Source organism: Anser brachyrhynchus (assembly GCF_964034855.1).
Source record: "Anser brachyrhynchus genome assembly, chromosome: 2".
Lineage (NCBI taxonomy): Eukaryota > Metazoa > Chordata > Aves > Anseriformes > Anatidae > Anser > Anser brachyrhynchus.
In genome coordinates, this window is record NC_137695.1 from 159,790,696 (window position 1) to 159,816,060 (window position 25,365).

Consider the following 25,365-nt stretch of genomic DNA (forward strand, 5'->3'; position numbering starts at 1 on the left):
CAACATGCTGTGTCTGTAAGAGTTAGAGAATGGGAAATGTCCTTTATTTCCTTGCTTCAACTTGAACACATTAAACTCTTTCATTCTACACCAGGTGTGGTTATTTCTATTTCTGGACACCTGTCCTCATGCTGCCATTACTCCCAAAGTCAAAAGCTTTCCATATTGAATACATGGTTTGATTTAATACTCAAGTTTACATCTTATTCCATCTTCACTACTTTATTTTGTCTCCCAATGTAAGGGATTTTAATGCTGTAATGTCCTTCCTGTTACCTAAGTCATTTTGACTATTGTAAATTTTCACTTTACGTATTTCTTAACCTCTGACATATCATTTAGCCTGCTTCTCAGTTTATCCTTTCACTCTTTCTAGGCTTATCTCTTATTCCCACTATAAACTTAAACAAGTTTTTTTCACTCATTTCAGCCCACAGTTCTTTTTCTGTAGATGTTTATTCCTAACTTTTCCTCATTAGGAAAACATATTCTAGACATCTCTCTGAATTTTTGATTATAGGGAACCACTGGATTCATGTCTCACAATCCCATATTTGAGCTCAAATTTCACTCACTCTTTCCGTACCCACTGTATAGCAACACATCTTTAGCATCTGTTTAACGTAAACTCAATTAATCCAATACTAGACAGGATCAGGGGAGAATATTGTTCCAAGTGTGTTAGATTCCTGAGTCCAGCCATCACATTATGCCATTTCGATAAACAGATCTACAAGGAGGGGATACATGGGGGAGGAATGGAAAAGATGATTGATCTGTGTTGTAGGCGGCTAAATGGAGCTGAAGACAGATAAGATTTAAATAAATTTGAGCAACTAAGCTCTTGACAAGCAGCTGAGCTCTGGAAACATAGGATGTCCAAGATCAACACACCTAGAGGAGGAAAAAGGAGAGGCCATTGTTCTTTTCAGTTGGAAACCAGTGATGAATGAGGAAGGAACCCAATTGCATTGGGAAGGATTGGCACTGCTCTGTATGAGGATGGTATTTCTTTCATGATGGTTATTTTATTCAAGACACTGACCCTAAACCAAGGATGGCTAAGAAGAGAATAATGACAAAAAAAACATCCAGGAAACATTATCCTATGCAGTTGTCATTTGAAGATATATATCAAAAACATGCATTCTTCATTAAGCATGGGGGGAGGGTGGAGAATATTAAGTACTGAAAATACTGGACACCACACATTAGAGCCATTCTCATCCTACACTTCCAAGAGCATCCTTATCTTTATCATTATCCTTATCTTTATTCATGACCAAAGTGACAGATTTTCAAGTATTGATCTTTTATTCATAAAATCACAACAGATTTATTGTGTTGCAAGTTTACTGAATCCCAGGGTATTAATTACAGTAGTTTGTAATTACTCTCTGTTCTCCTTTGCAAATAAGTCTTGCTGATATTTCATCCAACTTATTCCATAACAATATTCAGTCGCTGTTATTCATGCAGCAGTGGCTTCAAAATGCACCTGTCTTTTTGGCTTTCTCAATTATTTTTCCTTCCAAATTAAGCATGTAAGTAGCTCCTTCAGAAAAAATTCCAACAGACATCCAGTAGCATCGTAGACAATTATGCATTCCATTCAACTTAACAAAGGCCTGATGTTAGGAGAAAGGAAGACATATACTTAGAACATTGTCAAGAAGTCCCTAACAAATAATGTTACACAAAAATAAATAAATAAATAAATAAATTGTTTGCTAAGGGGAAAATATTTCTAGTGATTTGGAAAGGAAAACACCTTTTCCACACCAGTAGCCTGAGCCTACACAGAAGATGACCAGAGCCCAGAACAAGCTTCTTCCATCAATCACCTACCTAGTGCAGCTCCACCCCAACAGCAATGCTGGGAATGTAAATAGAAAGAGGCCAGTGGAATTTTTCCATCAGGACTACGAGAGCTGTTATTACGGCTTTACCTCCAAAATAATCTTGAAGTCCCACAAAATAAGTCCATGAGCTAACAATATTCATAGTCAGACATATCTTCAGGTGTTGCTCTGTCCTCAGAGTCTGAAGACGCTTTGAGGGTAGCAGCCTCCAGAAAACTGCAGTCCACCAAAAGTATCTGAGCCAATTTAGAGCCCTCTCAACACCCTGAGTGTAGGCTCATAGACATCTGGAATGAGCTGCTCTTGTGTGACATTCCTGTCCATGTCCTTTTCAAACCCATTCCCAGGGAACCACATTCAGATTTTTTTTTTAAAACTTCCACTGGCCACTCAGCTCCTTCTCAAAGATAACAATGTTTTGTGGGGACACCAGACTTTGTGCCTTCCAAACCAACAAGCACTGGAGTAGGATGCACCTGACAAAATGTACATTTTTTGCTATGGAGAGGTCTCCAGATGAGCTAGTCCTCATCTTTGAAAGGTGTCTTTCAAAGGTAGTGAAGGGAAATGTAATCCACAGTGCCATTAATTTTTTGTTGAGGCAATTGTCTAGGGCATATCTGACTAATTGTGCATGTGTCTACTAGACTGCAAAAATAAAGATCTGTGGTGATTCACCCAGGATGCATCTATGTTATAGAAGGATATAGTTAATTCAGATGAGTCCCACTCAGGATGTGTGGCCTGCTTCGATATGTTTGTGACCATGTACTTTTCCAAAGGTTATCGTCTTCTGTTTTTTTTCTGGTCATTGGTGCTCCTACAGCCTTGGGCCTTGCGGAGATGGCCCTGACCACATAGATCCCAGTGATGGTGACTGGATTATGTGCAATGTTATTCCTACTATTGCACTGGGTACCCGTGGTGACCCACAGGGTAAGTTCTTCTCATTAGTTACCAAGGCTTACTGTTCAGACAAGTAAGCCTAGTAAACGTCATGGCAAGGCAGCTAGACCTGTATCTGGTGATAGACTTTGTTGCTAACAAGGGAAATGAAGCAGTAGCCTGAGAAACAGGCTTCCTGATAATAGAACTGTCAATCCCACCAGTGAAAAGCACTGCTGCTGACAGTGAAGTGGTGACAAAGTGGTGTGGGCTCAATGCTCACTTGCAGACTCAGTGACAGTCCCTGGTTTCGATAAGCTAACAGGGAGAAACCAGTTTTCTTTCTCCTGTCCTCTGTATAACCAGAGCCCAGAGAGAAAATCCCCCTGCTAAACGGAAGGAGGTACCAGGCCCTGCATTCTGGCCAGACTTTGCGTGTTGTCCTCTCCTGAACTACTGCAGTGGTTGCTCAAAGATTGACAGTGCCATCAGCTGATCAAAGGGTGGACCTAGACATCAGAGACTCCCAGTTATCAGCACTCTTCAGGCTTGGCTTTAAATCATCCAGCTTTTAGATGGAAAATCACATGTTCACAAGATCCTGTCAGAACAAGTACTTCTGGGTCATATCACAAAGGCTTTCATACTTTGTTTGCACCAGCTGTCATCAAGACAGACAGGGGAATCACAGTGCAAGAAGGAATACAAGAGGTTTTCATTTGAAGTGGCACGTGTTATATCTACTCTGGTCTTTAAAAGGGGCCAGGATTCATTCTCTGATCCTGAGGACAGCTGCCACAGCTCATGCCCACATAGCTAAACCCTTTTATGCCCCCCAACCAGAATGGCCTCATCTATACTGGGAAACATATTTGGCCCATGCTGTGTTTCAAAGTGTGCCTGGGCCCACCTGGGACAGATCCAGGGGGTTCAGGCCGTGACAGGGCCAGGGAACATGCCAAGAGCTACAGATCCTACACAGAGCTCAAGTCCATTGTAGAAATGATAGAGTTTAAAGGAAACCCATGATACCTGACTTTCCAGAAGGGTGGATATCTACAGTCTGCAATCCAGAACTATATGTTGGGCACTATACATGCCCTCTGTAAGTGCCTGGGAGACTTCTCTTCCCAGGGCTGATGAAACTCTGCTGGCAAGGCAATGCCTGAAGGAATTGTCCTGGTCCTTGCAACTAGGAGCAGAGGCACCTGTAAGCATAGAGTTCACACCCCTGGACTACTGTTTTTTCTCAGAGCATGGAATAGAGTTCATTTCCTTTTCTGAAAACACAGTGGGGTGGAGGATTTTCTCCCTTCTGTACAAGTGCACCTGAATTTTAGCCTAGAGGTTAGTGTGCTTAAAACAGAATTTGGGAAATGTGAGTATAATTTCCTTCTTTGTTTTTTGGAAGGTTCAATTTCCTGTCTGACATCTCCAGACAAACTGTTCGAACCAGCAAAACAAAGCACACACAGGGGAAAGAGGGGTAAAGTCTTTGGAGATTAACTGAGTCAGCCATGGGACTTGGAATTTTTCTTTGACACTTCCCTATGTGGAGACACCTATGTTTTGTATCAAAAAACTCCTGGAAGCAAGACCTAAAAAGGTCCGAGGAGAAGGGTGCTAACTGTGTTGTGCTCATGCTTTCACCCTTCTCCAGCCCAAGGAATCCTGCATTGCTTTCTGCCCAGTAGCACAGTTTCATCAGGAGGGTGGAGAGCAACCCCACCCGAACAAGCCTATAGTCTTGTTATTAGTACACACCCTTGGCAGGTGGGAGCTTTGATTAGCTGAACAGATCATCAGGCATCACTGCAGCCATGATCAGGGACAGCATGGCTTCCTACTGTTGAGTCACAGCCAGTGGTGCTGGAGCCCACAGATACAAGTGGTCCCCAGCAAAAATCTGTGCTCCCTGAATCCCAGGAGCCAAATTCAAGCTGGCTCAATATACTGCTCAGTAACCTATTTTCCTATACTCCAACCTTCACCTTGGTATCTGGAAACCTGATATCTCTGGCAGATTCCATCCTGACAAGCAGCCCCCAAGAAAGACACTGACATCAGGTAGACCAATGCCATGGCTATAACACCACGGCCACAGGTTCAAACATAATTTTTTGAAGTTCAGTAAGGTTCCATTCTGCTTCTTATATGTGGGACTGAAGTGTCTGTTGCTGTAAGACAACATCTAGCTAGTTCTGTGTTGGGCAGGGCAGGTGAGAAGGTGATAAATCAGATGTGGTTCAGAGAAGGACCCCTGGAAAGATTAAAGCCATGGAGAACAGACCTTCCTGGGAAGAAGTCAAAGAGCCCACAAAAGGCCATCCAAGGGTTATCCTCACTAAAATGCATCTCCCTGAGGGAGAGGGAAACTGCAACAGTGAGTTATTAAATCTAGCAGAAGTGCAACAAGAACTACTGGCTGTGAAAACTGTGTAAATCAGAGTAGAAATGCAGGGGTTACTTTACATATGGGTGATAACTGATGACTAAATCAGCTAATCGAAGTTTGGCACAGACTTTCTGTCTCGGGACATCTCTACAAAATTTGTTTATTTATCTATTTGTTTGTTTGTTTATTTGTTCAAACAAGAATTAACTGGAAGTAATGGAAGTTAGAACAGATAGCTATAAAGCACATCATCTTCTTGTTTGTGAAAGTTGACCTTATGTCATCTGACTTTCTTTGCATATGTGATAAGCAGAGAAAGATCACATCTACCCAGATAACCTTATGAGTGATTTCAGACTGTCAGGTACAGGCTTGCAGTGCTTTCGGATTGATAACACCGAAAAATCAGAGAGACTTTTGGGAACACAGATATTTCTCACTACACACTATGCCCCATTTATATCCTCAGATCTTCAGACCTGACATGACATCTCAGTTGGAGTCCCTTTTGGCTCCTGTCAGGTAGAGTTCAAAACCTTGCCCAGGGTTTATTCCCACTGAAAAAGATAGATGGGAATTTAGGTCCTCCTGAGTCCTACGAGCTGTCTAAGGCTGTCCTAACTGCTATATCAAACCACTTCTTTCACATATTTATCAAGCTCTAACTTAAAGACAGGGGGATTTTTACACAGTCTTTGCTTTTAGAAGGGACCCACCTTTTCATAGCATTTGAGAACCTATTTCGGATCACCAGCCCCCTTCACAGAACCACAGAATCACAGAGTGGTTGAGATTGGAAGGGACCTCTGGAGGTCAACTGCTCCAATCCCCTGCTCAGAAAGCAGGGTGTTCGGGTCCATGTCCGAGTGCCTCTTGAAGATCTCCAAGGAGGAGACTCCACAACATTTCTGGGCAACCTGTGCCCAGTCACCCACATGGCGTGGAAGTTCTTCCCGATATTCAGACAGAACCTCCAGTGTTCCAGTTTGTGCCTCTGGTCCTGGCACTGAAGAGACCCTGGCTCTGTCCTCCTGCAGGTATTTATGGACATTGATGAGATCCCCTTGAACATCCTCTTCTCCAGGCTGTTCAGCATCTTGATGACCCTCTGATGAACTCCCTCCGCTATGTACAGGTCTCTTTTGTACTGGAGAGCCCAGAACTGGAACCAGTACCCCAGGTTTGACCTCACCAGTGCTGAATAGGATCCCTTCCCTCAAGCTGCTGGCAGTGCTTCACCTAATTCAGGCCAGGATAGCACTAACCTCCTTAGCAGCAAGGGCACGTTCCTGCCTCAACTTCAACTTGGTGTCCACCAGGACCCCCATCCCTTTCATGCAGAGCTGCTTTCCAGCTGGGGGGCTCCCAGCATATAGCTTTAGACCAGCGTGATCTTTTAGCATAAAGATTTTTTCCTTCTGAAATTCTGCTTTCTCTTCTTGCAATATATTTCTGGGTAACTACTGTGTTTCTTTCCAAACTCTGCTCTGCCAGGCTAAAGAGGGCCAGTGTTTTCCAACGTCATCTCTTGGGATAGATCCTGGTGTTGCAGTTTTGTCATTTTTTCCCATTTCCTTTTTTTTTTCCATCAGGAAACAGAACAATAATATTCCATGTGAGAAGCAACCAGGGCTTCATATGGAGAGGTTAGCATTTCCTGAATCAGTCTTCCTCACAGCCTAATGCATGACTTGCGATCACCTGTGATTTGGGTTTTTGTTTTGGTTTGGTTTTGGTATTTTTTTTTCCCAGGGGGAAAAGTTTCACCGGAGGCTCCTAGTTATCTTTAGATCAACTATTATTTGCAGGTCTTCCCTTTCCTCAATAGTTTTACTGGCATTCTCCCAGCTTTTCTGTCCCTGAAGTTTGGCTCTCCTACACAGTCTGCAGGAGCTTTAATAGCTCTGCCAGTGATATTTTTCCAATGCTCTGCCTTATGGCCGGATCTCAAATCCTGTCAAGCCATTAGACAAAGTTAATTGGTTTTGCACTGGCCAGAGGCAAATAATGCTTCCATGTTGATGCATACTATGTCCAGACACCACAGTGATAGACAACCTCCACCAAGCTGGACAAACTCATTTAGTCTCCAATTTATGCACTATTCCTTCAACAAGGCTGATTTATTCCCAGGCTTTCTCAATATCTTTCAAGCACAAGCAGACCATTACCATGTCCCGATGGGGACCTCTCCATCCCACCAAGGCGTACACAGTGTGTCAAGAAGCTTTTCAGTGGTGTCAATGCCATACTGTCCACCCTACTGTGCTTACCTATTGAGGAATAACCACTCTGAATACCTAAAGTACTGGATCTTTTCCAGTTTGCTGAGTGTTTTAAAATGCTGCTCAAATGTGCTTTGAACTGCCCAGTTACAAGAAAGGATCTGGATTTAACCAGGTCTGGGGGTTTTCACAGCACGGTCTTTTCTATATACTCATGGAGGTATGTTTGCACTGTTTTCCTTTATGTACCTGTTCTCTGATGGCACAGCAAGATAAAAATGAAGATAAACAATGGTTTTCACTCTCACAGCTGCTGAGCGAGCATTAAGGTGCCTGTCTTCCCCTCCCTTTCCCACGGCACAGTACCAATCCTGCTGCCCCGGCTCGATCTGCTTTGTGCTATCCGTGACTGTGGAAATTCTCATTAGCAATGCTTCTTGAGTTACTCTGAACTCTTGGAGGAGCTGTATTTTCCCAAAAATACCCCACTCTCAAACTGGGAAAAGAGATAGGGAAGGGTGGTAACACCCATGTGCATCACCACAGTGGTCCTGTGACCAACAACCCCATGGTCACAAATCATCCTGTGCACTCACCTTGTCCCAGTCCCTGAAGTCTCTGAGATCTTCACAGTGCTTCACAAACTTTTATGCTGTGGCTTATTCGGCTGTTTTATGGGAAATTGTGTCCTGGATCACATCAAAACCCCCAGAAGTCAGATTTTCCAACAAAATGCAAAAATGTCATTGGCTCGGTCAAAAGAGAACAGCAAAACTTTTCTCCTTAACTAGAAATTTTTTTAAGTTCTTTCCACAGATATTGCATAAGACCTGAAAAAAATGCATGTTTGAAGGGGATGCCTTGATACACGTTAAAGGAAAACTTTCCATCAGGAAGGCACTGCAGCAGGAAAATAGATCCATTGCTCCATGCTGGGTTTATTTCTCATCTTCAGAATAAAATCCAGTAAATAGTTGATGCTTTTGCAAAAAAAGGTTCAGCTCCCTGTTCTGCCAGCAGGACCTGAAATAAAATGACATATCCAAATCCCATCCTTAGAGGTACCATCACCCATGTTCCCCTCCACTGGTCTTTCAGTGCCTCCCATGCCCACCAGCTCAGCATTGTGGCTCAGTTCACAACTAAGCCCCTGGGAGCCAGAAAATGTGCTTGTTTTCGCACTGAATTTGGGAAAATAGGCATGTTTTGGGAAAATCCAGCCATGCCAGATTCCTGCCTGCCATGCCAGGCAGCAGTTGGCATGAAAACACGGCACAGGTTTTGGTGATGCTGAGCTAACACGTGTGGAAGACCAGCCTGCTGCCACTTGCACCTTGCCTGATGTTGCCCAACGCAACATTCATGACACAACTCGGCTCTTGGCTCGCAGAGCCAGATTTGAAGTAACAAACATACCTTGTCACATTCCCCATCCAAACACCGGCGTGGGGCCACCCCCTGCAGCACAAGCTGTGTTTTTCCTTTTCCATGGGACCAGCCCCGGGTCATAAACCCGAAAAGGAGATGAGGTACGGCAGGAGTCTGCTCATCGCGGTGATGTCACCTCTCTTGGAACTCGTTCCTCTACAAATCCCAATCCAGGCTGGAGACGAGCTCTCCCCTGCTAACCCCAGGGGAATCCGCCCACCGGATCAAGAGGAGGTGGAGGGTGGAAAGACATATAAAGCTCCCCGGGAGCCGCTCGCCTTTACTGTCCAGGTTGCACGGATCTGCTCTCAGCATGAAGTCGCTTCTGGTGGGGCTGCTGCTTGGCCTCGCGTGCGTGGAGCTGGGTAAGGACCCTGCACTCCTGACATCGTGGGGACCCCCTGGGAAATGTTTGAGAAGGGAGGGGAAAGGCAGCAATGCAGAAAGAACTGGTAATCCCTAGACAGGGGAAATAATGCCCTTATGTATTTAAGAAGGTCAACGGAGAGGGTGAGTGGGGAAAGAAGATGCACTTTCCTGGTGGGGAGAACAGTGATGGCTGTTGGAGAGCAGTGCAGACCATTTGGACCCATGGGCGATCACAGGTCACCCAGCCCCACTCACACCACACCCTGGGGTGGAGGGGACTGACATGAAGCTTCATAAGGCTAAGGGGTGACTGACAGCCATATGGCACAGGGAGAACAAGTGTGGGCAAGGACCTGAGCTGGCGGCCTCCAGCCAAGCTGCCAACCTGTCCCCTCGGGGATGGGATGGGGTATGTTCATCCTGATCTCCTGACATCCCTACAACCTCACAGCTGGCTGCTGGAAGCGCTGAGAAACAGAGAGCAAGACTTCAAGATATGGGCAGGAGTACGAGAAATAACTCTAGGGATTTGGGGAAGCTTAATGAAACCACCAGCTCCAGGGCTTACACTGATTTCTAGAGATTAGGAGATGGGTGGAGATAATAAATTCCCTTGGGTCTGTCTGGTCTTGGGTTCTTGTGAATCAGAGTCTTGGGCAAGTTAGCAGTGAGGTCCAGTCATTGCTGTGCACATTTTTTGTGACTTTTTTGGCCTGGAACAGTCATTCTTGGGGTGACACAAACCCTGTGTGTGTGTGTCCCCTTCCCCTCTCCAATGGCAGGGGGTTGAACTTAAATGATCTTTAAGGTCCCTTCCAACCCAAACCATTCAGTGATTCTGTGATTCAGCGATTCTGTGATTCAGCCTCTGTCCCACGGGTGCCAGAAATCCTCAGGCAGATTTAATTGGACTAAAAGATCTGAAAAGAAAGGCAGCCTGGGCAGGGCTTGAACACCCTCATCTGGAGGCATTTTGACATTCAGAAAGCTGCAAATGAAGGAAGGCTGAAAGGCATACACCTTGCAAATCATTTTGCACAGAAGTGCGTTGGGTCTCTTCATCAAGCTGCATCGTCTTTTTTTTCTTTTTTTTTTTTTTTTATTCCTGTACCCTCATTTCTCCTTCCACATGTCTTTGAAGGAAACCCGACTCCAGCTGAACATTTCATTTCCTTACTTGCTCTGGGTTGAACACACCATAAGGCTCAACCAGGACAGGTGCACTTACTTCCATATTACTACAGCAATTTATTACATTTCAGTACGTGTTTTTCTATTGTTTTGTTTTGTTTTTCTTTCAAGACACTTCAGAAGTGGCATGTTATGTATTTCTTTGCCCCTCTCTAGTCTTGCCCTGGATTTAATGGGGTTGCTGAGGAGCTGACAGAGCAAGTTTCCACCCATGGGTCTTGAGGCACTTTATGGGAGCAGAGCGGCATCACCATCTTTTGCTTTATAGTTGAGACTGAGACAGATACGTTTTTTGGGGGGGGATAATGCTATGGGAGGCAGCTGGCCTAGACAGCACTTGCAGCTCAGGAATATATCCATGGCTGAAGGTATGTTGCTTACCCTCCAGAAGTTTGGAATCAAGGTGTGGAAGGTGCTGTCAGAAAGTGACGGACAGTAATTATTGGCCTCAGCTCTGGACACAGCACTGTCCTCTATGATCAGTTCTTCTGCTCTGGTCCTTACAGTCTGGGGCTTTCCTTTTCCATTGCAATCTTCCCCCCAAAAAATAGCGTCCTCTGAGTGCCCCGCACAGAGTCAGTGGTATAATAAGGGGTGAGGTGGTGATGGTTTTCTCACCTAAACTTACTCTTGACTGGAAGCAATTTCTCCAGACCCCTTGCTACTGTCCTGCTCACCCACAAAAATGGTCAGGTTTGGAAATCAGCTTAGCCCAAAGGTTGCAGACCAGTTCCTCAGATGATTTAAATTAGCGCTGCTCCACCCATACACAAGCAGGTCCTACACACCCAAAAGCATCCCCATGCTTGCCAGCTTGATAATTGTGATTTCTCCCAGTGTGCACTATAAGTGCACAAAATAATAATAATAATAATAATAATAATAATAATAATAATAATAATAATAATAAAAAGAAAAAAGAAAAAAAAAACTCTTCTGGGTCATTCTGAAGTGATCTACCAAAATCCTCGACTTGGGTAAACAGGGATGGCTCCACCACACCTGCTGACAGAGGAGATGGCCACCAGCACACCACCACTTCTCAAACTAAAAAGCCCTTCCTACCTTTGCAAAGAGGATGGAGAAAACTTTTGCAGCATGAGAACTCTGCTGCACAGCTGAATTTTTCAGAAGCGATGCTAAAAGAAATAGATGCCCTGAAAATCCATTCTGAAGTCAAGTGTTCACATAAATACCTTCGGAAATATTTATCCTTATTGCAGTCCCAGGAGTTTCTCTCCAACAGCAGGTGCTGCAGAATTAGCGGCAAGAAAACACCGTCTTTCCGCAATTTTACCAATAGATGGCAGTGGATACATTTGGGTGGCTCTTCAGCTGCTGCTGCCTTGCTGGAAAATGCACAGGATAGAAACCATCAGACTGGGCTGGTTTCTGTCATCGAGCCAAACCAGCACGACTCCGAAAAAAAACATGCACGCTCCGTATCTGCTGGCTGTGGATGGGCAGGTTTTGTACGGAGACTTTTGAGCAACTGCTGAGATCAAGGCTTGCATATGTAAAGGTGTCCCTGTGTCAGCAGCAGCCAGCGAGAGCTTTGTAGCATCATCGCTTTTAAAAACCAGCAGCAGCCCCTGATGAAAGTGGTTTTAGGACACATTCATCCCTTAGGAGCTCTGGTACAGCTCTGAAATTTAAATTCTGCTCTCAGTTACTAAGTTTTGCAGAAAACCCTCTAAATAAGCATGAAGGAGCCCTGGAAATTCAACTTCAGTGACTGTCTCTGCAGGCGGAGGGGCTGCAGGTGAATGCTGCTCTAACCAGAAGGAGCTATGTCGCCCTGTGTTGCACCAGCTCTTACAGAGGATGCACAAAACAGCAAAATGTCATAATTCTGGTCAGATAGATTCCCTCCATATAAAATTGGATTCATTTTAAGAAACTGATACAGTCCTATTCACTGAGTCTGCAGAACAACAACAAACAACCACGCTGCAATGCACCTGAACAGACTGCTCACCAAACTGCTGATGGCCCAGGACCCTCCAACTATGCTATTCAAGCTGCTCAAGCAGGTTTTCCCTTTAGATCTGCTCTTTTTAGGCTGCTGAGTCCCCAAACTCGTGATGATGCCCCTCTGCAACACCCACCTCATCCTTTGATGCTGGGGTTTGCTCTTTGCCCTTGACAAAGCTTTGTTACTGTCTCCAGCTGTGCTTAGTTTCCAAGGTCTCTATCTTGGTTGTGGGGGTGAGGCACTGTCACATAATCCCTACCACAGAGCAGAGAAGCTGCAGCCTTGCTGTCTGCCTTTGCTGCTGTGACTGACTCAAATCCCTTCTTTTCCCCTTTGCAGCCCAGTCCCTGCGGTGTTACACGTGCAAGGAGCCAACAGACATTTCTGAGTGCAGAACACCCACCCTGTGTCCCCCGAAAGCCAAGGTGTGCACAACAACGCTGCACTCTTTAGACACAGGTAAGTCTCTTTGTTTTCTTTGAGTGGTAATCGAGCAAGATGATTTTTGGCTTTGTGGGCCAAACCATCTCCTGAACTTCTCCCCTGCTTCCCTCTCCTTTTCCCAGACCCTGCCTTGGGTTATCCTTGGGCTATCCTTTAACTGTAATAATCCAGGTGGAGTTATCCAGGGTGGGAAGCAGAAAAGTCCATCAGACTCAGGGCTTCATAGTGAAGCACACAGCGTTCGCCCCACTCACTCGGTCTGTTTTGCCTTTCCTACCCCTATGCATTACAGATCCTGACATTGCAGATGTGTGCAAACACACTGCAGAAATCCAGGGCCTCTGTCATTTGTAGACACCCTCACCTAACACCAAGTCTCTCCCCAGAGAGAGAAAACAACCTGAGTATGTTAGTGTTGCACCAGTGTTTCTTGGCATTGCCATCTCCTATGCAAAGCTATCGCAGGAGCAACCCCCCTGAAAAAAAACATGCAGGGACTTGTGTCCCTTGTCTGCACTAGAAGAAATTTGGAAGGAGCAGGAGGGACAGAGGGAGACAGCAGGGAAAACCAGAGGACCTGTTCCTACAAAGAGCAGTCTGAGTTACAGGCACCCGTGGGTTAAAGACAGTCAACCCCTTATTTGACTTTATTTACCTAAAAACACAGTGCTTTCCACTCCCATCCATTGCACAAAGCCAGTGGTGCTCAATTCCAGTGTTCTATGCTTTTCTTCACCATTTCTTTCTCTCTCTTCTCCTTCTCCCCATCCTCCAATGCATCCATTTCAGGTTACCCCTTTTTCGGCAACATCACCGTGACCAGAAAGTGTGATGAGACCTGTGTCGACTACGACGGGATAGGTTCGAGCAGGCCCACGTCGTGCTGCTACACCGACCTCTGCTCTGATGACACCAAGAGCAGCAGGGGGGAGAGAAGCAGCTCCTCAGCACCGGGCCTGATGGCCTTGGCTGTTGGCATGCTCCTCCAGCGCGCTCTGTGAAGCCATGGGCACCGCTGCTCCGACCAAAGCATCTCCTCCCCTCTCTGTGCCAAGACGCCTTGTAAACTTTTAGATGCCTTGGGAGAAAACCTTCTTTGCTCAAGTGTGTCTTCACCCATCTTCAGTGTTGTGGATTCAAGTGGATTTCAGCCAAACGTTTGGGCGCCTGGACCTAAACCCTTCAAATTTCCAGTTTCCAGCTGTTAAGCAGATGTTCTCCATCTTTGGTTGCTTCTGGTCCCCAGGACCCACATCTCACCTTGCAGCATTCCTCACCATGAAGCACGGTGAAGCTTGGGGATGAGCCTCAGCCACAGCAGGGGCTGCAGGCACGCTGGACACAACGGTGCTGTTTCTCCAGATCTTCCTCAGCTCCCACAAAACCTGCACCCGTGTGCCTCTATCATATTTCAATGCACAACCCCCCGAAAAGCTGGAACCCTCCATCAGCATCTTGGCTTCTTTTCTTTCCACATTGAGTGCCATCTCCAGAGGCAGATGGATGTTGGACCCTTCCCAGTACCTGCTCAACAGAGTGTGGTTTGCAGATGTAGAGAGCTGGCACTTAATTTTATCTAGAATTAGCCATGGAATGAGTTCAGAAGGGCTCAGCCATCATGCACTGAGATGGAAAGTATTTCTGGAAATCTCATAAGACACCCAGGACGAACAAACCAAGGCAGTTTAAACTCGTAAAAGCAAATCGAGAAGTTTGGCCAGCCCAACCCCCACCAGCCCTTTGCCTGAGCTCAGGTTGCAATCAGAGCCCCAGGCTTTCTCTTTCCAGATGTTTCACAAGCTGTTTCAAGCAACTTTTTTTCTGTTAGCCTGTCCTCCCCCATCCCTTCACAGCAGGGGCCACAGGAAGGGAAAATAAATGATTATCCCAGACCCTCAGCTCTGGGAAAAGTCAACCTTTCCACTCGATGCTGGTTAATGGTGCTACCAGGCCCTGCTGGGGACTTGCTCCATTCTCCCTCGGAGTAGCTGTAGGATTTGAGTTTGATGCCCTGTCTGCTGTAAAAACAGAAGGAGTGGAAGCTGACCCAAATGAGCTAGACATGGCCAGTTCATGGCCCCTTTTGGGAGGGGACAGCAGGGGAGCTTGCATTTCTCTTTGGTCTTATTCCTTGGTTCATCAAGGGGAGCAAAAGGGAACCTGCAAGAACAGGGGCAGACGGGAGCAAGGGCACATCCCGTGCACCATCCTCATGCATTCATGAAGCCCCTGTGACCTCCTCTATGCCAAACTCCATTTTCGCTCTGTTTCTATACAAGACATCAGCCAAGAAAATCAAGGAAAAAGAAGGGGGAGTTCTGGATGAGAATCCAGTGAATAAAGTTGGATCCTCCCATTTTCAGCCTTCAGAGTCTTTCTTGTGGGTTCAACACATCTTTGGATCATTTTCTGGCTGAGGAGGGAAGTGTCAGAGAGGGGAAAAGATACAGAAGGGGACAAGCAGGGGACTGCAAAGCTCTCCTTGCAAGAGCTGGTGGGAGAAGATGGGAAGGAGTGTGGCAGAAGGGTGAAGGACTATGCAGTAGCTACAGGATGCTTATCTGGGGTATGGGATTTCTTTCCCAGTGCAGCTTCTCTTGCAGCAGGCAAAGGGAAATCAGCTGAGCTCAGCACTGCAAGGGACCAGGCAGCCTTGAGCAAAGGTGCTGCAGATGGGGACTGCTGCCTTCCTTGTGTCACCTGGTGCTGGCTGTGAGCATCCTGCATCTCACTGAGCTGAGAGTCTCCTGTTATCTGGGACTTCCCTGTTAGTATGGCTGCGCTGCAAAAGCAGTGAGCATCTAGTGTAGAAAACAGAGCAAAAGGCTCAAAGCTTGTAATATATTCCTATACTAGGCAAGATGAAAAGCCTTTAGCACAATGTGTCAGGGGTGCAAAAATTTGCAGTAATATTCATCTGTTCATGCTGGGTTTGTCCTAAGCCACAAGACAAACAGCCATCCCTGGGAGCCCTTGCAAAGTTTGATTTGCACCAAATTGCTGCTTCTGCTATTGCTTTTATTTATTCTGGCTGCTTGGTCCCTAGGAGTTAAGCCCAGCAAGCACTGCTGCCCCAGTCAATGCAGGACACTGCCAGCAGATTCAAAGGCATTTGCAGAATTTTGCATCACCGGGTCAAGTGGACATACAGAGGGAGAAGTTTAAATATAGGCTGAATAAAATAGAACAGAGAGAGAAGTGTCTCCAATGGGCTGTAAAAAGATGTGCAGCCTCTCAGCCCTGCAAGACGAGGCTGTGAAGCTGGTGGCATCCAGCACTGCTGTAGCTGTCATGGAGGATTTTACCTGCCCGTCTTGGGGCTTGTTCATCCCAGTAATCACTCTGTGCAGGGCCAGAGACACTATTTCTAGGCTTGAGGGCATTTCTTGATGCCTAATGTTTTATCCAGACAAGCAGTTGTTTTTTTCCTCCACCTCCCAGCCTTTCTGCAAATGTGGGGCAGCCCTACAGGTGCATGATCCTCACCACTCACTTTCACTTGCAAATCTGGAGGCAAAGCTTTCGTTTGCCTAGAAAGTAAAGATCAAAGCAAAGCAGAGACTAAAATTTCAGGGAGGTGTTTGCATACCCAGTTGGTGAGGGTATTCTTACTGGTATGCCCAGATGACTCCTGCCTCCAGGTGACTGTCAGGGTGGTGTGTCTGCCTTGGTGGCATTTCACTGTGGGCTCCGTGACTCTTAAAGGTGGAGTGAGCATCTCAAAGGATTGTTCATGCTATGCAAACACAACGTGCACCCGGACCTGGCTCAGGCTGGATCAGAAAAGCAGGTCCATAGCATCCTTTAGGTCTTAGACCCAGAATCATGAGCGGAGGAGAATGGTTCAGACCCAGACGGTGTGATATTGGCTGGAAAAAGATGTTACCTCCTTGCGTTGCTGGAAAAACTGCTGGAGAGAACCATTCTGGTGTCTTCTGCCAGCTGAAGTTTGGACCTGGGTTCAGTCCTGTCGCTTTGACTCCCACAAATGCATCAGTGGTGCAGTGGCAGAGCAAAGCCACACAACCAGAGTGGTTAATACTTCAAGGAATGGAGTTTCCAGCAGGGATAATTTGCAATTACTTTCCACGAGTCGCAGCAAGACATTGCTCACATCACACGTAGATGTGAGCAGTGGTAGTTATCCTGGTGTGTCCTGATTGCAGGCTGGCTCAAGCTGCAAGGTGGGAAACACCAGGAGATGTTTTGCTGCTTGATTTCTTTTAATTTTAGATATTTTGTCTGCACAGGGAGGGAGTGGAAAATAAACCCATATAGCCCTCATGGAAGGTGCATTAATACAGTTAGGCATGAAAATAAAAGAGAGGAGATGAGGGCAGAAATTATTGCGAAACTCCAAGAGAAGAAAAAAAGGAAGGGGATATTTGCACAGTCCAGACGCTTAATGTAAAATAGAGCTCTGATGTAATCAAATAGAGAAAGAACTTGTAGTTCTTGCTAAAAATACCTATCTAGAACATAAATATACATTAGCACGTAGCTGCAAGGCTTATGGAGTTATCTGCCATAGTCTTATATTTACAGATAGGGATTTAAATGTTTAATACTGCACATTCAAAAGAAAGTCACTTCATCTGAAGTAGCTATTAATTATAGAACGTGCTTGGCAGGACTGAAGAGCAGCAGGAGCAATATCATTTTCAATATCACTCCCAAATTATTTATCTAAAATCTATCATGTGAAATTTTTTTCTTCTTAAAATAGGTCTGTTTTTCCACATTAGGCCATGGCTGACTTGGAATGGCTGCCTCTGACACACTGGCACGTCCTCTCTCGGATATCTTCATGTCTCTCCTGCACAGTTCCCACATCCCTGACTGCAGGGGAAAAAAAATAAAATAAAAATTTCCTAAGCCTCTTTATTCAGTACAACCCCGCGTCTGAGAACAGGGCAAATCCCCCAAAAATGTGGTGAAAGGAAACCTCTGAGTGACTGAGGCAGATATGTTCATGAAGCAGGGAAGAAAGCATCGTGGTTGGTATCTCAATTCAGCAAAGTCATTTAGGGTCACTTGAAGAACAAGAACTCAAGAGGGTTGCTCAGGGTATTGCAAAAGGATGGGGCAGACAGACCTTGTCTGCAGTGATAGACTTCCCTGCAGGTCTTCATCCTTGTTCTCTGGGGTTCTAGCCTCAGGTTTGCCATGGGGTTTTAAAAAATACAAGGTTTTTAATCATTCTGTGCCCTATCCAAGGCTGGTCTGGACCCGTGAGAATTTGGTCCCAATCCCCTTCCCAGTCTGCCCCTATTACACATACATGAATGATATGGAGTGTGACCCATGTCATACATGGGTAGCTCCGGACATTGTCCTGTAACACATCTCCAGTGAAGATTTAGCTTTAAGTTACTTCCTCCTGGGCATATTGTGGAAATCCTTGCAGATCCATGATACTAAAGGGAACTGAAAGCCCTGGTATATGAAATTGGTGGGCCACAGTCCCAAAATCGAACCCAGCTATCCTAACAAAAACACTCCAGGCTGCCTTTGGCCAGCAGGTCTCTGAATTCAAAGGTTGACTATGTTCTTCATGTTGAATTCCTCCCCACTGTGAAAGCAACTTGATGTGCCCTTGATCACACCAATGATAGCATAGAAGCATTGCCCAACTCTTGTTTTAACACACAGCCTTGACCTGGAGTGAACATCCCTTCACCTCCTTGCAAAATAAATTGGTTTTACACAAAAATCTGGAAATGGGAAAAAAAAGATGGCTTGGAAAAGGAGGGAGAGTCAAGTCAAGGTGCTTCACTTGGTGCATTTACTTCTGCAGTACCTTTGGGCTTGCAAGGAGCTGGGTAAGGAGCAGCCTTGAATGTCTGGGAGAGGATTTGCACCTTTATTTGAACCCTGCCACTCTGTACCTCGTCTGGTGTCCTCGTAAAGCTGGGATAGAAACAAGCCAGAATTTGGTTTTCGTCTTTTTTGGCTGCTTCCCGTCTCCTGGCCCTGGGGAGAGAAGACACAGGGGAAGGGGTGTTTTCAGTGTAAAGGCAGCTGTCGCTGTGTTTGGGATGCCATCCAAATCTGAAAGGGAAACAAACACCCAGGGGATGGTGACAGACTCTGACGCACTTACAGCAGAGGAGGAAAGCCATCCTGGTGAAGAGGGAGAGTTAATAGTAAGAGATTTGTCTTCTATTCAGAGAAAACAAGGGATTTTAAGTAAACTGCTGTACCCAGCTGCCATAGCCATCTGGAGAAAGGTGTCTGGTTTATCTTTGCCTTTGGGGCACACGACCAGGACATTTTTTTACCTGCTGATGTCTTCAGGTCACAACAGGGTTTTCTTCAAGTTCCTGTTTGCCTTGCCAGCTCTATGCAAAGATCTCATGGCCCGGTTGGGGTTCCTCATGTATAGGAAGCCAGTCTAGGTGCTTTTGGGGGCTTTTACTGCTAACCTCAAGCAGCATGTGCAAAGGGTTTCCTAAGCTAAAAAGACTCAGCATCTATACTTATTTCTTATTATCAATTCTTTCATAGGAAAAAAAATAATCTGAAATATATTCATGTTTGTGGCTCTGCTGGCAGAAGTCTTTCCAGACCCTCACTGCTGTGAAGGTTGGAAAACACGTATAATAAAATATTTCTCTTGCTTCTCCCCTATTCAGAGATGATATTTCTATGGGTTGTTGGTCCTGTCTGAGATGCTCTGTTAGGCTAAACAAGCCAGCTTGCGCTGATCTGATCTTGGAAGACTGACTCTCCAAACACAATAATTTTCATTAATTGTGGCTGTGCCATCTTCAAGCGTGGTTGTCTTGGATGATCCAAGCTATGTGCAAGAACTCACGAGCTACAAAGGCTTCACAAAAAGGACCCTTAGGGGATTTGTTTTTTTTGTTAATCAGTATCTCAGCGCAGAGTTGGTTTGGATAAAGGAAATGGGAGATGTTTGATTTAGGCAGTCTCTGAGCTAGAATTTTACCCCTTTCTGGAGGCAGTTCACAAATCATTAGCTGATGGAAAACTCAAACAACTGTCTCACTGGAGTCCTCTTGATTTGCTGGTTCTCCTAAATGGACAGGGAAGGAAAGTTGTGTGCATCAAAGGGAAATGAGGATGCATGCACAAGGCTGAAATTCAGTTTTTAGGGTACCTCACAAAATCCTCTCAGATTCCTTGGAATAAAAGTCGGCAGACATGGGATATTTTTCACAAGTAAAAAAATGCAATTTCTGCAAGGCTGCTGTTCTGACAAGCCACGAGGCCTGTGGGGAAAGAAATATCAAGTGTGTGTAGTCAAGCACTAACTTTCTGATAAAGGGATTATCATTTGGTCACACAAGTGCATCTACCCCCCTATATAGAAAATGCTGTGTCACAAGGTCACAAGATAAATAGTTACAATGTGTAAATGGATCTTCATGCCTTTCCCTTCCTTCTTCCTTTCCTTTCCTTCTTTCCTTCCTTTCCTTTTCCTTTCCTTTCCTTTCCTTTCCTTTCCTTTCCTTTCCTTTCCTTTCCTTTCCTTTCCTTTCCTTTCCTTTCCTTTCCTTTCCTTTCCTTTCCTTTCCTTTCCTTTCCTTTCCTTTCCTTTCCTTTCCTTTCCTTTCCTTTCCTTTCCTTTCCTTTCCTTTCCTTTCCTTTCCTTTCCTTTCCTTTCCTTCCCTTTCTTTCCTTTCCTTTCCTTTCCTTTCCTTTCCTTTCCTTCCTTTCCTTTCCTTTCCTTTCCTTTCCTTTCTTTCCTTTCCTTTCCTTTCCTTTCCTTTCCTTTCCTTTCCTTTCCTTTCCTTTCCTTTCCTTTCCTTTCCCTTCCTCCCCACAAATTGCACAGCCATCCCCCAACCCCTAAACCATGATGTCAGCCCTGTTTGGGCTGGGAGAAGTTTGGGGGTGGCTGCGGGTTTTGGGGAGGCCAGGGCATCGGGCACGTGTGCTTGCTGGTCTCTGTGCCTGGGTGGGTGGCTGTGCCTCTGTGATTGTGGCTCCGTAGGTGCTCAGTTACCTCTCTCGTTTACTTTGGCATGATCTGAACAGCCCTGGAGGCCAAGGGAGACTTAATGGGTTTTATGGTATTCTGTAATCATGCAAAGATTGAACTAACGTGTGGCAACATGATTGTTTTACTAAGGAGGAGTAAGAGCATCCGAAATTACTCCGGGAGATGCTCTATTTGTACTTGGGCGCCGGCTAGCTGTCAAGCTTCGCCTCTACACCCCCAGACGCCTCAAATTGCTTATCTCCAGGATCTCCAAGCTTAATCTGCGGGGAGATGGAGTGGCATTGTCTCCTCTTCTTGTCTCTGGCTCTCAGAGACCTGAGAAAAGTCTCTGCTGTGTCCTGGGTGCCCCTATCATGAGGGACAGACTCTCCCACAAGGACCGGTCTGGTTTGCACCCAGGCAAATCCAGCAGCAAATGGGACCATCTATTTCCTGCTCCCATCCCTCGCTTCTAAGCTTTGTTTCTCTCAGTGAAGTCCAATATCTTCCTAAAGGCCTCGGCCAAACTCTGTCCTGACCATGGAAAGGTCCAACAGGGTAAGCCAGCACCAGGGTAAACTACGTTTAAAGAGAAACAGGTCCACAGGATGCCTTCAGCTCTTGAAATGCAGCACTGTTATTTCTAACGTGTTTCTTTTTATTATTATTATTCCTCAGGAGGTTTCATTCCTCTCTATTTTTGGTACTGAGATGTAGGTTTCCATTATAAATAGCCACGTATTATAATTCAGTCTGATAACTAGGACAAGGATGCTCTGGGCTTCTAGACTTTGGTTTCAGGAAGTGAAGAATGCAACATTTTCAGCCAGCCTTCAGACTTCCTCTGAGATCTTTATCTCAGGAAAAAAAGTGTTCCTTTGAATCTGGAAAGTTTCCCAAGCTCCCTGGATGCAAATCGCAATGGGAGAATTGGTAAGGGCTCATTGCCAAGCTAACAAATCATAGAAACAACGCTTTGAAGCTCTATAGCAACTTTCCCTCAGAGGCTGAATTTAGACACGAGGGTTCCCACTTCAAAGCTGGGTGATAAATATTCTTCCCATTTTACAGCCAGAGAAGCTGTGACATAAGCCTGTGCATCCTTGCATGCGATAATGAACCAAAGCCCTCTGCAAACATAAAAAAAACAAAGTCTATGTGGTTTCTGAACACTGTTAAATGATTAATTACTCCAAAGAAAATCAAAAGCAGGTTGCAAACATGTCCCAAAGAACAGAAACACTTCTGTTAAATAAAATAAATACAATAAATAAATAAATAAATAACATTGTTCATCCATAAATAAAGGAGGGTTGACAGTTCAGGACAACTATATGAGAAATGGCTCATTTCCCAAACCACCCTCAAGCAACTGTAGCCTGGGGAAAGTCTCTCAACTTACGTAATTTGCTGTGGGCTTTGGATCAGGACTTCCATCTACATGTTTTCCAACTGTTTTTTTGTGCAAAACAATACTTGTGGTTATGCTGCTGCACTGGGGCTGTGGAAAGGGAGGACAGATCTGCTCTCACGTGGGGTCTGCTCATATATTAAATAACAGCAGCCAGCGGAGAGTATAGTTAGATCAGCTCAGGCCAGGACAGGAGGCCATGGTCACAGTTTGGAGCACAGGAGGGTCCCTCTGAACATCAGGCAGAACTTCTCTGCCCTGCGGGTGTTGGAGCCCTGGTCCAGGCTGCCCAGAGAGGTTGTGGAGTCTCCTCTTTAGAGGTCTTCAAACCCACCTGGACATGGTCCTGGGCAAGCACCTCTGGGTGCTTGAGCAGTGTGGTGGAACTTTGTGGACCCAGAGGTCCTTTCCAACGTCAACCCATCTGGCATCTGGATCCACACTGGGGACGATTCCTTTCTTTCTCCTTTACCCTTGAAATACCTTTCCCTACACACCAGTATAAGCCTTTGCTTATAGCTGAATATCTTTTCAAATGTCAGCAACAGTCTGCACTACTTCTCACCCATAGGTGAGAAACACAGTAAAGGAGAACTGGCATGAACAGGAAAGCAGCAGTAGATGTGATGAGGTCCTTGCTGTGCTGCTCTGTGGATGGCAGGGAATTAGAGTGATGCCCTTTTAGAGATGACAGCACCAGCATGGCTTGAACTTCATACTGCAGATGTCACTATCAGAAGCAGCAAAGTGCATACTTATACGGGGACATAAAGGGAAACAAACAAACAAAAAAAAAAAAAAAACATCATGCCCCTCACCCCATCACAGATATTACTGAATACCACTGAAATCTCAGCAGGAGGATACAAATACCTTGGCCTCCCAACACACCTCCTCTTGGAATAAATTAGCAAACCCAACAGATTCGAACTACCCTTTGAGGACTGGGAGCACAAGACAGGCCCATGCTTCTCATGGCTTTCATGGGCATCTATGACAGGACTCAAATCTGGACTAGTTGGGTCAGGGTGCCCACTGCCTCCCAGGTTCCTTGCCTGTGCTATATCCTGCAGTCACAGAATCACAAAATCACAAACTGGTTGAGGTTGGAAGTAATCTGGTCCAACCCCCCTGCTCAAGCAGGACTACCTACAGCAGGTTGTCAACAAAGCTGGATTTTACCTGGAGGGCTTCCAAACAGAGTATTCCCCTACCCAATCAACATATCGTCTTTGCTGTGCCACTGGGGAGAGGGACAACCCACGCTATATTCTGAGAAATAGGTTGTTATTTGGTAGATAGCTTAGCCCTGCATGTTGTGTTTATCGAGAGTCCTGGTTCCTCCCCTGGGAAATTTGTCTCAGATGTCTCCAATGCCCAGGAGAAGGACTCGTGGGCTGTTAGCTGAAGCACTGAGCTACAGCCAGATCAGTTTGACAAAAATCCTAGCAGCACTGAGATAGGAAGAGAATGCAGATCACTTTGGGAGATATTCACATCTCCAAAAACTGTGACAGCAACCCATCGCAGCCTAGGGTATCATTAAAGGATAGGATGGGTTCTCTCTCCACTGACCGAGGAAAATCCCACCTGGTTTCCTCAGGCAGGTTTCAGACACTTCAAGTTATCTGTCTCACTCTGAAGTTCTCCATGCCTTGCATCTGTGATATGAACCATTGCTCCTCCTGCCATTTAAAACATTCACTGGGATAATTTACATAACTTTTTTCATTTTAAAATTAACAGCCCCACTTTCTACTTCCGCCAGTATTGAAAAGGGTTCGCAAAGAACCTCCCTAAAGTGTTTAAATATAGTTCAAACATGAAATATGGTAAGATGTGCTTTGCTGTTTTCAGAATCCAAAGTTCCCATTTTTTTTAATTCTCAAAACTTTTCTAAACAAAAACAAATCATTTTCATTTTTCTCTGGGTTGAGCAAGGTTGGAAAACTTCCATTCTTCTATTCAATCACATCAATCAAGACCAAATAATTACCAGCAAAAATGTTACCCAAAACGTTGGGAAGTTCAGAATATCTTTGGTGAAATGAAAAAAAAAAAAAAAAAGACTAATAGGAAATTCCATGAAACAAAACTCTTCTTCCTGCGTATCTAAGCCTACAAGTCTTTGTGCAGGAAGATCTGTACAGGATTGCAACACAGACCAGCTGTTGTTGCTGCCATCTCATTTCAGGTGACCCTACCTCGTCATTGCAAAGTGCGTGTTATTACATCCCTGCTCTGACAATGTTTCTGTCCCAGATCAAGCACTCATTGCTCTGGGAGATCAAAAGAGATGTTGGCTGAAGTACCAGCCCACACGGTCCATGTTGTTGCCACCAGGTTTCAAGTAGAAATGCTGCTAATCCCATGGTCACGTGCAATGCAAAGTGAGCATCGTGGGATGGCAGCAATGGGTGCTGTGACAGGGAGAAGACAATGTGGTCGTGTCCGTGTGCATTCCTAAATTAAAGAAGAGAAAAAGAATATGAAATGAAGGATAAATGGCATTTAGCTTTCTGTCTGAGGAGCTGAGATATTAAGAAACTCAGAACAAATGCTTCTACTTTGGGACACTGGTGCTGGAAAGACATTGAGAAACTGGAGCAAGTCTGTCGTAGGTGTTCAGGGGGCTGGAGCCCAAGAGGTACAAAGAAAGGCAGAGAGTCTGGGTTTCTTTACTCAGGAGAAGGGAATGTAAAGGGAAAACCTTACAGCTACCTGTGACAACCCAACAGGAGGGTATAGAGAAGAATAGGCCAGACTTTTCTAGAAAATACATGGTAATAGGAAAAAACGCAACAGGCTCAAGATACTGGGAGAGCTTGGGAACAGAAGTGAACAAAAGACTCATTGCTAAACAAAGGCAGACAAGACTTCAGGGGGAGCATAAGACTTGAACAGCCCTCAGGAGTGAGAAGGACCAAAATAATTAAAAAAAAAAAAACAACAAACAGATGGATCTGGAGGAGATGTGGGTGAGGAAGGAACTATGCTTCTATGCTTTAACAAATGCCAGCAAAACTGAAGACAAAAACCTTGCTGTGACTTTTTTTTGGTGAAATCAATACAGTGTGGCAGCAAGCCCAGAAGTATCCTAGGTGCAGACAGCTTTTACACCAGGTTAGTGGGAGCAGAGCTGTATGCTAGGTTTGCATGCTGTGTTACCTGCCCCTTGAAAGAGAGGCTCCAGAAACCATTGCTACGCAGGTTTCAGAACTGCTACGCAGTT

General features: G+C 45.3%; 1 protein-coding gene and 1 long non-coding RNA gene across 2 annotated transcripts; one reads left to right on the forward strand and one right to left on the reverse strand.

The window, feature by feature from the left end:
• Positions 1 to 665: 665 nt before the first annotated feature.
• LOC308190665 lies at positions 666 to 8,920 on the reverse strand. The gene is made up of 3 exons (XR_013947450.1): positions 8,784 to 8,920; positions 7,964 to 8,390; positions 666 to 1,628 (listed from the first exon to the last, which is right to left on the reverse strand). It is a non-coding gene; the product is annotated as an uncharacterized lncRNA (long non-coding RNA).
• Positions 8,921 to 8,956: 36 nt separating this feature from the next.
• On the forward strand, positions 8,957 to 15,130 carry LOC308190663 (ly6/PLAUR domain-containing protein 2-like). The gene is made up of 3 exons (XM_080582273.1): positions 8,957 to 9,160; positions 12,670 to 12,789; positions 13,564 to 15,130. The coding sequence occupies exons 1-3, from the start codon at positions 9,109 to 9,111 to the stop codon at positions 13,773 to 13,775; spliced, it is 384 nt and encodes a 127-aa protein (XP_080438399.1). The 5' UTR covers positions 8,957 to 9,108; the 3' UTR covers positions 13,776 to 15,130.
• The last annotated feature ends 10,235 nt before the right edge of the window (positions 15,131 to 25,365 follow it).